Source organism: Crocuta crocuta, unplaced genomic scaffold (assembly GCF_008692635.1).
Source record: "Crocuta crocuta isolate KB4526 unplaced genomic scaffold, BGI_CrCroc_1.0 scaffold129, whole genome shotgun sequence".
In the NCBI taxonomy this organism is placed as follows: domain Eukaryota; kingdom Metazoa; phylum Chordata; class Mammalia; order Carnivora; family Hyaenidae; genus Crocuta; species Crocuta crocuta.
This window is the reverse complement of record NW_027551571.1, coordinates 12,199,788-12,217,366: the sequence shown is the minus strand read 5'-3', so window position 1 is coordinate 12,217,366 and position 17,579 is coordinate 12,199,788. Positions and strand designations below refer to the sequence as shown.

At 38.8% G+C, this 17,579-nt stretch overlaps 1 protein-coding gene across 2 annotated transcripts in view; it reads left to right on the top strand.

Annotated features, from left to right (window-relative positions):
- Positions 1-17,579, top strand: part of SMC6 (structural maintenance of chromosomes 6) — a 78,507-nt gene that overhangs the window by 452 nt on the left and 60,476 nt on the right. For both annotated transcript variants that reach the window (XM_077750934.1, XM_077750932.1), the window contains exons 2-4: positions 7,406-7,545; positions 10,023-10,140; positions 12,200-12,305. In XM_077750934.1, the coding sequence (XP_077607060.1) occupies positions 7,411-7,545; positions 10,023-10,140; positions 12,200-12,305 (359 nt within the window). In that variant the 5' untranslated portion in view covers positions 7,406-7,410. The remainder of the gene's footprint in view (positions 1-7,405; positions 7,546-10,022; positions 10,141-12,199; positions 12,306-17,579) is intronic.

Below are 17,579 nucleotides of genomic sequence, written 5' to 3'. Positions count from 1 at the left end.
GGAGATCTATGCAGACAGCACTTAAGTTGCATTTGTTAAGTCCCAGCTTTATGACAACTCAGACTGGATTACCTAGAAAAATTAAAATGTGACGTGTTTGGAGGTTTTAGGATGGCATGTCTTTTCCCTCTTTTCTGCTCATGGCAATGAACTGAAGAAGAGCCGCGACTGGGAATTGCGGAATACTAGAGTCAAGGATAGAGAGAGGGGACCAGTAAGACTTGAGATAAAACTGTGATAATTCTTGGAAAGAGTAACTATTTTGTTTTTAAACCCTGAAGGCAGAATTTATGTGAGCGCTTATTACTTTGTGTATATTTCATGAGTAGGAGATTAAGTGCGAGNGTGGGGGGGGGGGAGCCCAAACTCCGTAAGTTTGAGAGGACTGCTATATAATGTCTTAAAATATTCAATAGCAGAAAAATAAAACAAAACAAAAAAGTAGCCTATGCAGTGGCGTACAGTTAGTTCCACATTGTGTGGGTGGGAGGGAACATACTAGAACTTCTGCGTAGATTTACCATTTACTTCATCTCGTTCTAGTAAGTACTGTGTGAAATACACAGAGTGATAATTTTATGTCAAAATGTGTACTCAAAATTTCTTTCCCTGAATGGGTATGAGTGCAGAAAGTTTGGAGATCACTAGAATATTGCTTAAAAAATATGTGTTTGTATAAGAAAACCAGTGTTGAGCGACTGGGTTTATTGATATCACCTCTTTAAGTTTTATTTCTTATTCTGTAATTGGAGGAAAATAGCTGTAGTACCTAGTGGGCAAGATTCTTAAATACGTGTGTGTTAAATGTATAATCAATATAAAGCATTTAGTATTGAGCCTGGCAAAAAATAAGTACAAATGGTATATTAAATTTATTAAAGTGAGAATCCATTTTTATACCCCAAAAGTTTATTTCACTCGGTGTTTAGATGTATAATTTTATATAAAACCTACCTAAATCTTGACTAATCATTTTTAGACCTAAGTTAGGAAAATTAACCAAAGCTATCTTTGACTTTCAAGAATGAATAAACAAGTAACTCAAAAATTTACCATAATAGTGTGCATTATATTAAAGGCATAATTACATATTACAGTTCTGTATACACATACACTCCTAAGTCCAGGTGACTGAGGGTCAAGTGTAGTCACTTATATTAATGTTAGCATTTTGATTCACTAGTTCATGACAGATGTCTTTTCTCATTCAACGTACTTTCCCTAGTGACCAACTCAAAATAGTTTCTGTGGCTTTCTTAGCAACACTCCCGATTCCACCCCTGCTGCAGAGTATATTTTACTGTCTATTGGCCTCACCATCTCAGTATCCTAAGGAGCACTTCAAACTCAGTGTTTCCAAACGAAATAAAGGTATTATTTACTTCTTTTCCTTCCAGACCTGCTCTATCTACTTACAATGGCAGTTAGCATTGTGTGAATATTGTTTCTAAAAATGAAACACAAGATGAAATTTTATAAAGCCCAAAGTTTTAATTGGCTCAAATAGTAACATTAGGATAATCACAATAGAATCCTTTTTGTAGCTTTATACATTAACAAAAAACAGATAAGAAGATGGGTAGATTAATACCCAGTTTCACTACCTATAAACAAATTCAGTTGTTGATGCCTGGAGGAACCTGGGCATTGAAGAGTTTGACTTTGGGTTTTGACAAGCCTGGGTTTGGATCTGAGCTCTGATAACACAAGCCTGAGCAAAATGTCTTCTTGAGCCTCAATATCCCCTTTTGTAAAATAAGGACAGTACTTAAAAAATGTTGAGGATTAAAGAAGATATTCAACAAATGTTAATTGTACTTCCCCACTTTCCTCATACTTTTAAATCTCTTGATTTCTTCTGTTTCTTTCACTGATCTTGCCACTGCTTTTGTTCAGTGCCCCTCATCCTTTAGAGGCTATCTCTTTTGCCGCTCTCCACTATCTGTTTCATGCTCCCCATGTACTGAGGCCACAGGGATGTTTTTAAAACATGTATCTGAGTGTTCACATTTTATTATCTGAAATGCTGTGCTTAGTATTTCCGAGTTTTGCTGATCTGGAGTTACTTGATAGATGGACTTAATGAATTTTTTCACTTAAATATTTATCGTGTTTTATGATTTTATGATATGTCCCAAGAGTGTGCTTAATTAATTCAGTACATTAAAAATGAGATTGTTTAATGCACAATTGAGTATGTTGGTGGCAGTGAGAAGGGCAGAATTGGGGATGAGGTAAACACAGTCCACTGCACATTCAGGTACAGCAGCAATTTGTCTTTATTTTTTTCTTTAATTTTTTTAAGTTTATTTATTTTTGAGAGAGACTGTGCATGTGTGTGGGGGAGAGGGACAGAGAGAGAGCTGGTGAGAGAGATATCCAGCAAGCACTGTGCTATCAGTGCAGAGCTGGGTGTGGGGCTCAAGCTCACAAATCCTGAGATCACTGACCTGAATGGAAATCAAGAGTCCGATGCTTAACAGACTGAGCCACCCAGGCACCTCTGCCATTATTTTTAACTGCTATTTCCTATTGATAATTTCAGTTCTGTCTGTTCTCACTGCTGTTAGTCCCTACTTGGATATTAATGAGAAGTATGAATTATTAGATGGATCACAATAAAATTTAAAATTTAGGAATTTAAAATCCTATTGAAAAGTATTTGATCCATCACATTTCCTATTCACTTACTTGCAATAATGAACTCCTGGTTATTGATTTTTCTTCTTGAGCATATTTTTTATTGATAGTTGCATATTTGTTACTCTTCTCCTTCTGATTTGCTTCCTGTGAGGGAGAGAAATATTCCTTCATTCTGACATTTTTATTGTAAATAAACACATAAGGAGCTTTTATGGATGTATTAAAAATCCCAGAGGTTAATTCCATTTTGTGTGTGTTTCAGAATATTAAAAGTATTTTTCTTTGCATCTGTTTATTGGTCTCTCTAGCCTTTTAGAAACAGTTTTACTGTATTAACTTGTATCTAACACTCAGGACATTCATATGTGTTTTTAAAAATCCATTATCATTAAATTACAAAGTGTTTCCTATTTTAAAAGGTAGAATCCTTCGGTGTCTGATGCATGTTACCATGGCAACCTAATAGCAAACTGCAAATCCTAGGCCAAGCACAGCAAATAAAAAACATCGTCATCATGTTGCACACCATCTTCTGTGTAGTACAGAATCTCACATTCATTGTAAGAAGCTTATCACATTTACCTACATGCATCTCCTTCCCCCAGTTTTACTTGAAAAACTGCCATTTTTTTATATGGTAAAATACTAAAAATCAGTCAGCTTATGTCTGAGTGCCTGCTAGCTGCAAGATCATTATTGGGCATTAATGAAAACAGTATGTAAAAGGACATTAAATGTGGGGAAAACCAAAGAGTAATGCTTCCTCTTTGCTTGTCTACAATAAATAAATTATTGCTCAGTAATTAAGAAGGAAACTGAGGATGGGTGGGTGAGAAGGAGATATTTTGGGAAAAATAATGGCATGGTGGTATTCCAGGAAATTTAAGTTAGCAATAAGCTGAAACCAATATACATTGACTCTTGTTAAATAGTTGGAGAAATATGTTGGATTTTCAAGTTTTGACCTGTGTAAGAGATTCAAAATTAACATTCAATTATTTATTAGAAAGATGTTAAATCTTATGTAATTGTGACTGTAATGCTAATATTGTCTCAGACATTTGTTTAGGTAAATGTCCTTTGGATTTTATCTGATATCATGATTAAATTCTTAATTGCCTTCAGGATAGATTGAAGTCTAAGTTTTTAAATGTTGTTTTAACGGTTCTTCTTAGGAATCTCCTAAGATCTTGTTAGAAATGAAGATTCTGAATCATTTGGTTTAGGAAGGGGGCTGAGATTCTGGATACCTAATACATTCCCAGGAGATGTAAATGCTACCTGCTGGTCCTTGGACCACACATTGAATATCAAGTCTATAAGTCATTTTATGGTTGGCTTCTACTCTGCTGCTCTAACTTAATTGCTTGCTAGCTACGCCTTATAATTTATGGCATTGTGTCATGGACGTACTTATCGTAGCATCTGTACTAAGCAGTTTGCAGATGTGGCCCGGGATCCATGCGACTCTTTCAAAGGGTCAAGAAAGTCAAATTATTTTCATAATAATAGTCAGATGTTATTTGCCTTTTTCACTCTCATTCACTTATGAGTAAATGGAGTCTTCCAGAGGTTATGAGACATGTGATGATGCCATTGCTTTGAGGACTGACAGAATGCGTACATGTGTGTTCTTTGGTTTAAAAGCTTCTCAGTTTTAATGTACAATATGATAGATATTGATAGGTGTAAACATAAAAGCTCTTTGGTTTCCTTAGTACTTTTTAAGAAATTGACCACAACCTTTGAGAACGGCTGCCCTATGGTATTGGGCTGTAGATGCTAAGACTCAGAGGTATAGAACTTTACCAAAGCTCTTTTCTTAGCCACAGTGACTGCTGGTATGAGTGGGGATTTTAGCGTTCCACGTGGTTTTCATGAAGTTTTCAAGGGTGGCCTCTTTACCTCTCTGGGCAGTGGTAAAAGGTCTCATGTGACACCATCCAGCAGGGAGTGGGAGAAGTAAATAGCATCCTATTAGTGCCTGATCAGGGTGGACATCTAGGCTCTCTAGGTAGGCTCCACCGACACCATTATGACTCCTTGCTTGGCCTACATAACCTTCTCTGACACTGGCCCAAATGGGGCATAGAGATGCCTCCTTACGGCCTTGTAAGGTGATAGTCTAGGCTACCCACTTAGCCTTTGCTAATGTGTGTGTCGTTGGGGGAGTAGAAGGAGATGCCACCTTTTTTAGTGGTTTTTGGCTGGTGTAGAGCAATTACTTTCTAAAAGCTTTCTGTCATGTCAGGTTGCCCTTATCTGGTCCCTTGGCTAGAGAGAGTAAGCTTTTATTAGGCAATTTTTCCCCCTGCACCTGTTTGTTTTTCCCCAGTTGCTGTCTTCTCCAAGTCTGGGATATTTGAAGCAAAACAAATCTCTGGGAACCTTGATGTCATTCCTTGGGTCCTGAGGTCCCTAGCCACTCTACTTCTTCTAATTGAGAGTTGTCTTATGTTTCTTATGTTTGCTTTATATATGATTTCTGCAGTTTTTAGTTTTACTAAACTGAAGGAACAGGGAAAAGTAGATCTATTTCATTTTCCTGTAAGTGGAAGTCTCTGATTGCTTTTGTAACTTGCACTTTGGGAGAAAGAATGAGAGACTGAACTCTAGACTCACTGCATATCCCTTATATTTGGTTGTACAAGAAATAGGAATAAACATTAAAATATTCCTATTAAAGAAAATCTAGATTTGATAAAGCAAAGATCTAATTTTTAGAGAAAATATTTCAAAATTTAATTAAATAGAATTTGCATGAAAGGAGTCATGACTACCACTGAGGATCTTATAAAACATAAGGTAATCTTGTCTAGTAAATGTGAGGGTTTACGTTATATCAGTGTTTTGAAAAATAAAATTAACACAAAATTGATTCAGAAGGATATAGTAAACCTGTTAAAACCAGTATACAAGAAAGAAATGTAAATGATTTCATTAACTTTCTTACAATCTCTACTTTCTGCTAGACTTTCAGCCTAGCTCTTTCTTGAAAAAAATTTTTTAATGTTTATTTTTGAGAGAGAACAGAGACAGTGCAGTCAGGGGAGGGGCAGAGAGAAAGGGAGACACAGAATCCGAAGCAGGCTCCACGTTCAAGCTCTCAGCACAGCCCTGAGACGGGGCTCGAATTCATGACTGCGAGATCATGAGCCGAAGTCGGACACTTAACTGACTGAGCCACTCAGGTGCCCCTAGCCTAGTTTTTTCTTACTTTCAAAAAAAACATTTAATGTGTCATGCAGTTGAAGTGATTTCAGAGCATTAAAAGGATGGGGAGACCACTTAGTTCATTTAATGAGGCATACATTGTCAAAATAACACAACCTGACAATGATAGTTCTCCAGACCACTTCCTCCAAAATGTGTACAGATATTTCATATTTCTGCCAGATCAGTTCTATCAATAGAATTTGGAAAGCAGTGGATTTAAAAATTAAACACATATATGGATATCTCTTCCTCCCTTCCCCTCCTTTCCTCGGTCACATTCCTTCTCTGGAGGCCCCGTTTTGGTTCCTGCACGTCTACATCATAATCTCTTTGGAGCACCATTCAACTAGTCCCCCCACCCTTCTCTCTCTCTCTTTCTCTCTCTCTCTCTCTCTCTCTCTCTCTCTCTCTCACACACACACACACACACACACACACACACACAGACTGCCTTTGTTGCCCTGTGTGCATATGTCATCATATATGGCTTTCATCTCTAGTGAGGACTGACTGGAATCCTTCAGTCCAAAATTAAGAGAGAGAAAACCTCACTTACTCTTTCGCTGCCCAGGTACCTCGTGAAAACTTGGTTGCTATGATACATTGTCCTTGGTGGACTTAAATGGGTTGAGACTAGAACCATTCTTCATATTCTTTCCTTGTATCTTAGACATTTTTGATTACCTGTGTTGTGGATTTTCTCTCCATTTATTCAGCAAAGTTATTAGGTATGTATCATTGTAAGTCTTAAATGTGTTTTAGAGAGAACAAGGAAAGTAACAATCAGACTACTTATAACATTTAATTTTAATCACAGACTTTTGGCTTTGACTTGAGGTGCAGTATTTATATGTTCAAAAAGTCTTGTGTAATTTTAAGTACATTAATTTTCTGGGCATAATTTTTATAGTACATTGGAAAAATCTAGCATGGATTGTTTCTTTAGGGAACAATTAAGTAAACTGCTGGTGCTAGGCATCATGACTTCAAAATATGCTTCTTTGGGAAAATGATTTAAAATTAATGGTTTTATCTGAAAAATTGGATGATTGCTCTGGAATACTTCCAGAAGACATTATGGCATCTCTATTAATAGATCTAGGAAACTAGAAACCAGAGTTTCACAAATAAGGTTTTTTTTAACCTTTTGTGAGTTTTAGTAGTCAAAACATTTAGGTAGGCCCATATCAATAAAACGTTGGCGATGAATAACTCCGAAGTAAAATCAACTAGCGTAGCATGTGCACATGATTAAAGAAAACCACAACATAAACTTTATCTTACAGTTCTGCAAGTTAGAAATCTGCTCATCTCCTAGGGCTAAGATCAAGGTGGCAATAGGGCTATTCCTTTCTGGAAACTAAAGGGGTGAATTTGTTTGGTTGCCTTTCCAGCTTTAAGCGGCCACCTGTGTGTTTTGGCTCGTGGCCCCCTTCCTCTGTACAGATGATATTTTTACTTCTTTAAACTAAAAACAAATGGAGATAGTACTGAAAACTTAAGCTTTGTCTTATTTTACTTCATTGTTACTCTAATATATGTTCAGACCTGATGGCCAAAAGAAAAGAAAATTTCTTCTCTCCTGAAAATGCCAAAAGACCAAGACAAGAAGAGTTGGATGACTTTGACAAAGATGGTGATGAAGATGAATGTACAGTTTCTTTCACTAATGGTACCTCTACTTTGGTAAGTGCAAAATTTTTGGATTGGCATGGTTCTTATGTTTGGCTCATATGCCATATTTTTGATAACTCAATATCAGGAAAGGCAGTATGGTGTTTAAAAACCTAAGGGAAAAGAATATAAATAACTCTGAAGTTTATATTAACTATTATAAACATTTAGGGAAAACCGTAGAACAAAGAACTTGTTCTTTAGAAAAATCAGTAAATTTGACAGACCTCTACTAAGACTGACAAAGGGAAAAAAAGACACAAATTACCAATAACAGGAACGAAGCAGTAGGTATGACCACTGACTCTGTAGGCTTCAAGATGACATGACAGATGTTTAATTCATTTATTATTGAAATATAAACTGAGAAGACCACAAAGAAATACTACTACACACCCATCAGAATGACTGAAGTTAAAAACAACAATGATGACTTCAAATGCTGGGAAGGATGCAGAGAAACTGGATCATTCATATATTGCTAGTGGGAGTGTAAAATGATATAGCCACACTGAAAAATAGTTTGGCTGGTTTTTTTTTTGTTTTGTTTTGTTTTTTTAACATGTACCTGCCTACCATATAACCCAGCATTTGTCCCAGAGAAATGGAAGATATATCTTCACGTAAAATTCTATATGTGAATGTTGATAGCTTTATTTGTAATAGCCCAAACTGAAACAACAACAGATGTCATTCAGTGAGCAAGTGGTTAAATATTGTGGTACACCTCTACCATGAAATACTACTTACCAGTGAACTCCTGATGTAGGCAACAGTAGACATTTCTTTTTTGTTAATTTTAATTGTTTTAATGTTTATTTTTGAGAGAGAGAGTGAAAGCAAGGAAGGGGCACAGAGAGGGAGACACAGAATCCGAAGCAGGCTCCAGGCTCGGAGCTGTTAGCACAGAGCCCGATGCAGGGCTTAAATCCACGAACCATGAGATCATGACCTGAGCCAAAGTCAGATGCTTAACCGACTGAGCCACCCAGGAGCTCCCTAGACATTACTATAACATTTGTGAAATGACAGTGTTCTAGGAATGGAGAACAGATTAGTGGACTGGGGGTTCAGGTGGGAGTGGATTGGGCGGGATGTGAATTAGCTGTAAAAGGATGATCCAGGGATCCTTGTGGCGATGGAAATGTTCTGTATCTTGATGTATCAATGTCATATCCTGGTTGTGATTTTGTACTACAGTTTTTAAGGTATCATGGGCAGAAACTGAATAAAGAATTCACGGGATCTCTCTGTATTATTTCTTACAACTGTATCTACAGTTAGGTCAAAATAGTTATTTTAAAAAACCTTCAACCATAGTTTCCAATATTCTACTCATACGAGGATATAAATGTTTCTAGTTTTTAATAAGGTGGTGTCCAGAAGAAGAGAGCCAGGGAGTTTTTCAAGTCACTGTTAAAAAAGATGGAGATCGGGGCACCTGAGTGGCTCAGTCGATTAAACATCCGACTTTAGCTCAGGTCATGATCTCGCAGTCTGTGGGTTAAAGCCCCACATCCGGCTCTGTGCTGACAGCTCAGATCCTGGAGCCTGCTTCGGATTCTGTGTCTCCCCCGATCTCTGCCCTTCCCCCACTCACACTCTGTCTCTCTCTCTCTTTCTCTCTCAAAAATAAATAAATAAGTAAACATTTTTTTTTTAAAAGTTGGAAACATTAAGGTTCTTCAAAAAATACTGGAAAGTTTGGTAAAATAGGGTTGATTTATTTTGGTGTTTCTGATTACAAAGTGTGACAACTGTCTGCCAAACTGTTGATTAAAACATTTATAAAATTCTAATGCTGACCTATATTTACACTATATGAATGATTTTGTGTTTTTCAGATTTTAGAAACTATATTCTTTATACATTGCAAAAGTCATAGTTATCATGAGTGACAGACACAGAAAGTCACCAAAAAAACAGGCTTACCTTTTAAGAACATGTGCTCTAGTTTTTGAATTATCTATAGCAAATTCATTGTTCCGACCATAGCTGGATAATCCTCTTTCAGGGATGCTCTAAATGCAGGAAATTTTATTGTAACAGTGGTTCCCAACGAAGGGGGAGTTTTCCCCCCTTGGGGGACATTTAGCAGTGTCTGGATAAATTTTTGGTTGTCACAACTCAGGGTTAGGTGTGTGCTACTAGCATCTAGTGGGTAGAGGCTGGGAATGTTGTGAAAATTCTCAAAATCAACAAAGCAGCCACACTTCAACAAAAAAATTACTCAAAATGTTAGTATCATCATATTAAGAAACTACATGAGAAAAGTCTTAGATCCTTTAAGGACTTGAGAATGAGTAGTTACTTATTGAAGGTACCCATTTAATTTCATCTTACTTATTGAAGTTAAGATTATTCACTTACTAAAACTTTTTTCATTAGTAACACTGCTGATCTTTCTCCAAATGCTTAGATGATTATAACGAGTTTATTAGACAGATTAATAATGGTCTCTCTTGCTCTCTTTTTTTTTTTGTTAATAGACTGCAGCAGAAGTTGGAATAATTGAGAGTATTCAGCTAAGAAACTTCATGTGTCATTCGATGCTTGGACCCTTTAAGTTTGGTTCTAATGTCAACTTTGTTGTTGGCAACAATGGAAGTAAGTGCTTTTGCCCTCCTTCTTACTTGACTTGGAGTAGTACTTTGAAGTTAGAGTGCATTAACTTTTTAAGATAGGTGACTGTGAGTGCTGATAAATCCCTTTGGGATGTGGTAATGAGTATTTTCAGTATTTGCTGCTAGTCTGTACTTTAAAAAAATAATGTTAACTCTAGGTTCACTATATAGTAGGAATAAACATTTCCTACTTACTGTTTTGACTCCTTTTACCTTGGTATTCATACCGTAGAAGAGTGGACAAACGAGCCTTATTGTGATTGAGGCAGCCCTGTGTCTTACATCTATTAAATGTTATAATAGAGCATAAATAGAGTGCCATAGGAATCCAAACATGAAAGAAACTAACTCTCACTGTGGCCAATGAAAGCTTAAAGAGGAGGTGGTATTTATGGTGGTACTTGAATGAAAATTCTAGATCTTTAGGCCTCATTGGGGAAGAGGAAGCTAAGATGTTCCAGGCAAAGGGTGCTTATCAGAAAGGTTTGGAGGGGAGTAATAGATGTGCATGGATGGTGGTGAACAGCCTTATATGGGTTTATCATATCCTACACGGCAGGGAAGGGCAGAAGTTGATGCTGGAGGGACAGTGTTGTAGGTGATACCGGTGAGGATCTTGAATGCCATGATAAAGATTCTGGTGTTTTATTCAGAAGTCAGTGGAGAGCCAATTACAGTTTGTGAGTAAGGGATGACATGGCCAAGATTTGTGAAGCAAGCTGGCCACGTTGTGGAGAATGGATCAGAAGGGGAGAGGCATGAGGGTTAGAAAGACCAGTTAGGCAGCTTTTGTGATGGACCAGCCAGGCGTGAGCTGTCGACAGCTTGACTGACCAGTGCCTGGAGAGGAGGCTTGCCAGAGTGCACTGCCAGTGGTGCTAGAACAGGATGGTAGTGGATGCAGCTCCGCCCTCTGTTTAGTTGCTCTGTTTCCCCTGCTGTATACTCAGTCCAGAGGAGGCTGTTTGCAGGAGAGAGTGGATAGAGGGATGCTGGAGCTCCCACAGGACAAGAAGTCAGGAGAGACTGGTGGGTTCTACAACTAGGTCTTTTCTCTTCCTTTTTTTTTAAATTTTGAAATTGTTATTTTACTAATAAAACTTAGAGAAGAAGAAATAATGCAGATAGTGGAGGCAGTGAATTTGGAACTGAAGGAGAGATTTAGAACAGAGACTTGAAAGGCACTCGAGGAGCTAAGTCAGGTTAGCCAGTGGTGTATTTTGGTTAATTTAGGGTATATTGTGGAAAATGATGGGCCAGTAAGAGTTGATTGAATCGGTTGATTGTGGAGTTCAGAAAATGATTGCATATTCTGGTTAATTGTTTTGATATTGAAATTTCAGCTTGTGATAGTTTATATGTTAGGGTAAAACGAAGTATCCTTTTCAGAAAGTTAGCAAATGAATAATCAAATTAGGAATAATAGTTGTCAAAATATTACACAGAAACATTTATCTGTATGACTGATGATTTTTTCATATTTAAGATCATTATTCATTCAACTAATACCAGAGTGTCTGTTATGGGCCACTATTGGTGCTACCGCATGAATAAAACAGACAACACCCTGTCCCTCTGGAGCTTGCTCGCATTCAGGGCTTGTTAAAAAGTTTCGGACTTTCATGAGTTTGTGGAAAAAGTAAATTATACCTAAATTAGAATGTGATAAAGATTAGATGAATTTAGTATCTGTGTGCAATTAGAAAGATAACCTTATTTAATAGGCCGATGGACCAAGATGAAAAAATGAGCATTTTAGGTTGGAAAGATGTCAACCATTTTTTTGTTTACTTATTAGTGGCAAAAATTTGATTCCTGAATTATACTACTTTTTTTTCTAATTGCAACAGCTAAGTATTTCTTGATATATACAATTTTTTTTAAGTTTGCTAAAAAAAATGGTAATTGAAGTATAACACTTCATTTCAGTGTTAGAACTAATTTACATTTTCATTCAGAAATCTTGTTACATCAAATTGTGGGCATCAGCCTCTATTCTGTCTCCTTAATAAATGTGATTTCGTCAACACCTGTTTCCGTAGGTGGGAAGAGTGCAGTGCTCACAGCTCTCATAGTGGGTCTTGGTGGAAAAGCAGTCGCTACCAATAGAGGCTCTTCTTTAAAAGGTTTTGTGAAAGATGGACAGAAGTAAGTGTTTGCTTTCTACATGTATGTTCTAGTTCTTTAGTAAGAAGCAGCTGCTTTAGGTTCCCAGTTCATGTAAACATGGTAGGAACTGAATTGTCTTCCCAGAATTGGAGAAGAGTCCCATCTTTCCAGACCTCTCTTTTCGCCCTGTTGCCAGGATGGCCCACTGTTCCTGTTAAGCTGTCCAGACGGAAGCTCATGTAAAGTGCTGCCACATGCCTGCCTCTTATACTCTTATTTCTGTTAACTTTTTGGAAGAAAGAACAAGCAATGATAAAATCTATGTACTTCTGTTTTTTTATTTTTCTTTTTTTTTTAAATTTTTTTTTATGTTTTATTTATTTCTGAGAGAGACAGACAGCGTGAGCAGGGGAGGGTCAGAGAGAGAGGGAGACACAGAATCCAAAGCAGACTCCAAGCTCTGAGCTGTCAGCACAGAGCCTGATGCGAGGCTCGAACCCACAAACTGTGAGATCATGACCTGAGCCGATGTCGGACGCTTAACCGACTGAGCCACCCAGGTGCCCCAGTTTTTTTTATTTTTCTTAATGTTTATTCATTTATTTTGTGTGAGAGAGAGGAAGCACACGCAGGTGCATCCACAAGCTGGTGAGGGGAAGAGAGAGAGAGAGAGTCCCGCAAGCTCCATGCTGTCAGTGCAGAGCCCAACATCGATCTCAACCATGAGATCATGACGTGAGCTGAAATCAAGAGTCGGACACTTAACCAACTGAACCACCCAAGCGCTCCATGATACTTGTGCTTAAAGGGATATTTATAAACATTGAACTTTCCTGGCCCTTGACCCAAACCCAGCTTGATCAAGTCCATGTTGGTATGATATAGACAAAAGCAGAGTCAGCAACCAGCCAGGGGTCCCCGCACAAGATTTCTGCCTCCAGTTCGCTAAGAATTCCAAAAAAGTATTCCAGTGTCTTTGATTTTTTGTCCTTCATGCAGGTGGTTTGCAAGTGGATTTGATTTGAGGACTACACCCACGTGCCTGTTTGTTGGTCCACCTTGACCCTTGGAGAGTTGTCCTGTAACTGCCCTCCTTCGCTTTACACACACATTTCTTCTTGATAGGACTTGCTTTCATGCAGCTTCATAGAAGTTGCCCAGTTTGCATCTTCATGGACTTAGGGCCTTTTGCCAGTTAGGAGCGCTCTTCAGGCCGATCTCCTTATTCTTCTTAAAACTGCCTCAGATAACTCCGAAGGGGTTCTTGTGTCTTCTAAAAACTCGAAGTCCCAAACTCTGTTCTGCTACCTCGCTGAGTGAGGCCGCTCCCATTGCTTTTTTCTCTTTTGGACACCCCATACCCAGAACTTCGGGAACGTGGATAATTAACAGTGATACCGTTTTTCTCATATGATAGACTTTCCTTCTTTTCAGTGTTCTTTCCATGTAACTTCTTCAATTTTATGACTAAAAAATAGAATGGGGACGATGTGAACTGGGATTGCAGTTTTCTTATGTATTTCTCAGGAAGCCGTAGGAATAGTAACCCAAGCCAGGGTTCCAAGTGGACTCAGGAGAAGGGGGTAAACATACACAGGAAACATTTCCCATGCTGTATGGCCTTGGAAAACAACTATTTGGTAACAATTCTCCAGCATATTTTCTGTCTCTCCTTATCTTATTTGGGCTCCAGCCCAGCACGGTCTTCTCCTCCCTCCCTAGTCCCCAGCCAAATGATCTCTGAAGTCAAAAATTAGTTACTTCAACATTTTTAATGGCTCCAGCTCGGTTTCAGTTCATTCTACTTAACTATACATTTCTTAGTTGTCTGAACAATCACTTAGTGATAACAGTCACCTTATCAGATAACACATTGATCTTTCAAATAGAAGCTTCAGGAAAAGAAATAAGTTTTTTATCTAACCCTAAGGGTTTTATGTGTCAATTAAATTGTTTTGTTTTGTTTTTTTCCATTTTGAGAAGTATCTGGACCAACACAGAAACTTCTTTCTGAAACTTGTCTTCAGAATACCATTTTAAAAAAGAAAGAGAAAAGCTAGCTTACACAAATTACCAACTTTTAATGATACAGCTGCCTATAGGAAAATTAATGTATTTTAAATAGTTAATAACAGTTAAAAGCTTTAACCCGAGGTCAGTCTCCTTTTTACAGACCTTGTCTGAAAAAGTAGCTTAAAAACAGCTTTTCCAAAACCATTATTATTCCCCTAGTCATCCCCTTCTACATTTAAAATACTTGATATCTCTGAATCTCTTCATATTTTACAGTCTTTGATTCTGTCATCATTTTTTTACAGAATCAGCTCATGGAGCTTTTCAGTTCTAGTCTTAGTCAATTTTGCACCTAAAATCTATATGGCTGTCCCGCTTTCCCTGAGGGAGGTCTGCCTGGCACAGGTTTGAGAGAGTCCCCAGGACTCTCCTTCCCCCCGTGTGAAACATTACACTCCCCACAGGTAGCACCTGGGCTCTGTGCTGCCGTTGTTGGGGGTTTTAGCTCTCCATAGCAGTCTTCCCCAATGTGGTTTGGAGAAGCCAGAGAACCGGGCCCTGAGACCCTCTGCCTGGAGGTCACCTCTGTTTCAGCCCCCAGCTCTTTATAGTGGTAGTGAATGAATGCCCCAAATACAGCTTCTCCCAGGGAAACCTCTCTCAGTGCCCCAAGGTCTCATGCCCCTCTCTATTCAGGTTCTTCTTGAACATATGTAGTTCACTGTTCTCTCCCTCGTCTTCCTTAATACCAACCCTGGTTGCCTTGGGATGTGACATCAGCTGCAGCAATGGGAGTGACTTATGGAGGGACAAAAACTCTTAGTCCTGCTGTAAGTTTCTGATGTATTTACTCAAGGCTGCAGAACTTAACTGCAGATGAGCTGGCTATTCAGAGACAGCAGATGCATCATATTTTTATATGGTTTGTTCCTTGTTCCATTGCTGTGTGCTGCTGCCAGATACCTCTGTGCATATAGATTTTTTGAGTTGAGAAAGAGGCCAAATTCTTTCTGTGGTACTGCTTGTTTGTGTTGTCATTCTTAAAGAACCCTCTTCTATAGGCTCTTCACTTAAGGGTTTCCTGTATTTACGGATGTTGGGCTCCATGGCTCTTTACCAAAATCGAGGATCAGCCACATCAGTATGCTGAAGAGGCAGCAGTGAGTGCCCAACAAAGGTGCCCCTGTCTCCTGGTACAGTTATTAGGAGGCTTTTCTCTTCAGTCCTAACTTTTTGAGTTTTCAGTTCACATCACAACAGGATACCAGTGCCTCCAAAGTTGTCACTATACTAAAGGTGGCTATTAAATATCAGGGGGAGCCAGGAATGAACTAGCAAAATAGATGTTTGCTAATCAAGAGACATGTTTGATGATTCAGAGAGGAAATACATGTAGTCACTTTATTTATTTTTTAATGTTTTATTTATTTCTGAGAGAGAGAGACAGCGTGAGCAGGGAAGGGGCAGAGAGAGGGAGACACAGAATCCGAAGCAGGCTCCAGGCTCTGAGCTGTCAACACAGAGTCCGACGCAGGGCTTGAACCCACAAACAGTGAGATCATGACCTGAGCTGAAGTCGGACGCTCAGCCGACTGAGCCACCCAGGCGCCCCTAGTCACTTTGTTTTTAAAATGTTTTCATGAAATACGTTCACTGAATACTAGGTAATCATACGAGTTAATGAAGTAAAATATTTTTGCTCCATATTGTAGGCCGGCTACCCTTCTCCTGTTATACTTTAGTTGATGATTTTCAACTTTTCTGTTCATTAGAATCAACTGAGGAACTTTTAAAAATCTCATTAATTACAGCTTATCTGGAGTATATCTGTCCTAATTAGGTATTTCTGATTTAAAAACATACACACACACACACACACACACACACACACACACACACACGGACGCCTGGGTGGCTCAGTCGTTTAGCGTGCAACTCTGGATTTCAGCTCAGGTTATGATCTCATGGTGATGAGATCCAGTCCCGCTTGGGTGATGGGTGTGGAGTCTGCTTAAGATTCTCTCTCTTCCTCTCTTTCTCTCTCTGCCCCTCTCCTATGTGCACTTGTGCACGCACATGCGCTCTCTCTCTCTCTCTCTTTAAAAAAAACAAACTAACAACAATAAAACACACACACCCCAGCCAGCTCAGGGTAGCTTTCCAAAAGGAGAGTTAGAAGCACCTGGGTGGCTTAGTCGGTTAAGCATTCGACTCAGTTTCACTTCAGGTCATGATCTCAGGGTTTGAGTTCAAGCCCTACATCAGGCTTTGCACTGACAGCACAGAGCCTGTTTGGGATTCACTCTTCCTCTCTCTCTGCCCCTACTCTGCTCCCTCTCTAGCTCTCTCTGAAAATAAGTAAACAAACCCCCCCCCCCCAAAAAAAAGAAGGATATTTATTGTAAAAATTCGGGGCTATATATTTCTTAGAAGCTGCAGGGAAGGAGTACAATCGAGTCTCATGAGTAACTGAACTCAGAGACCTCACAACCTTGGATCTTCTGTCTCTGGGCCTTTCTTTTCTGTGTCTCTGGTTTTTTCTCTGTGTTTTTGTCTCTAGGCCTCTGTCTGCCTGTCTCTTCCTTTGGGTCCATGCAGCAGCCCTTCTGCTCCACCTCCCTCACCCCCTTGCATAATGGACTGTATTGTGTGGTGTTCCCTTCCCTCTGTCACATGTGACAGGTGTATGGGTTTGTGAATGTGTTTCTCTCTCCTTGTCTCCAGAGTGTGTGTTCTCTTCCTTATTACTTAGTCAAGTCTTCATTACTCTGTGTCTTTGTGTGTACAGTCATCCAGTCATCCATGTCTAACTGTCTTAGTCTGGGGGGCAGTGTATGTTCTCTGTGTCTGGTTCACTGCCGGTATCTGTGGGCATGTCTCTCTCACTCTGTCTAGGTGGTTTCCCAGGGGCTTCTCTGGTGTGTGCTCTCGCTGCTCTCTCTAGCCTCTGCACGTGTTCTGCTTGCTCATCCGAGTATAAAGCCCCAAATTGGTTTCTCTAGTCCTCAGAGGCCTCAAGGAATCACCAGCTCTTGACTTGGTTGTGCCTTCATTTGGGTTTGTTTTTCAAACTTTTTATCGTGAAATAACTTAGATTTATGGAAGTGTTGTAAAGATAGTACAGTTTCCTTTATACCCTTCATCTGATTTCCCGTAATGTTGACATCTTAAGTAACTAAGGTACTCTTATTAAAGCTCTGCAGTTAACACTGGTACTGTGTTATTAACTACAGACCTTATTTGAATTTTACCAGTTCTTTTTTTTTCTTATAATTTTTTTTTAAAGTTTAGTGAGAGAAA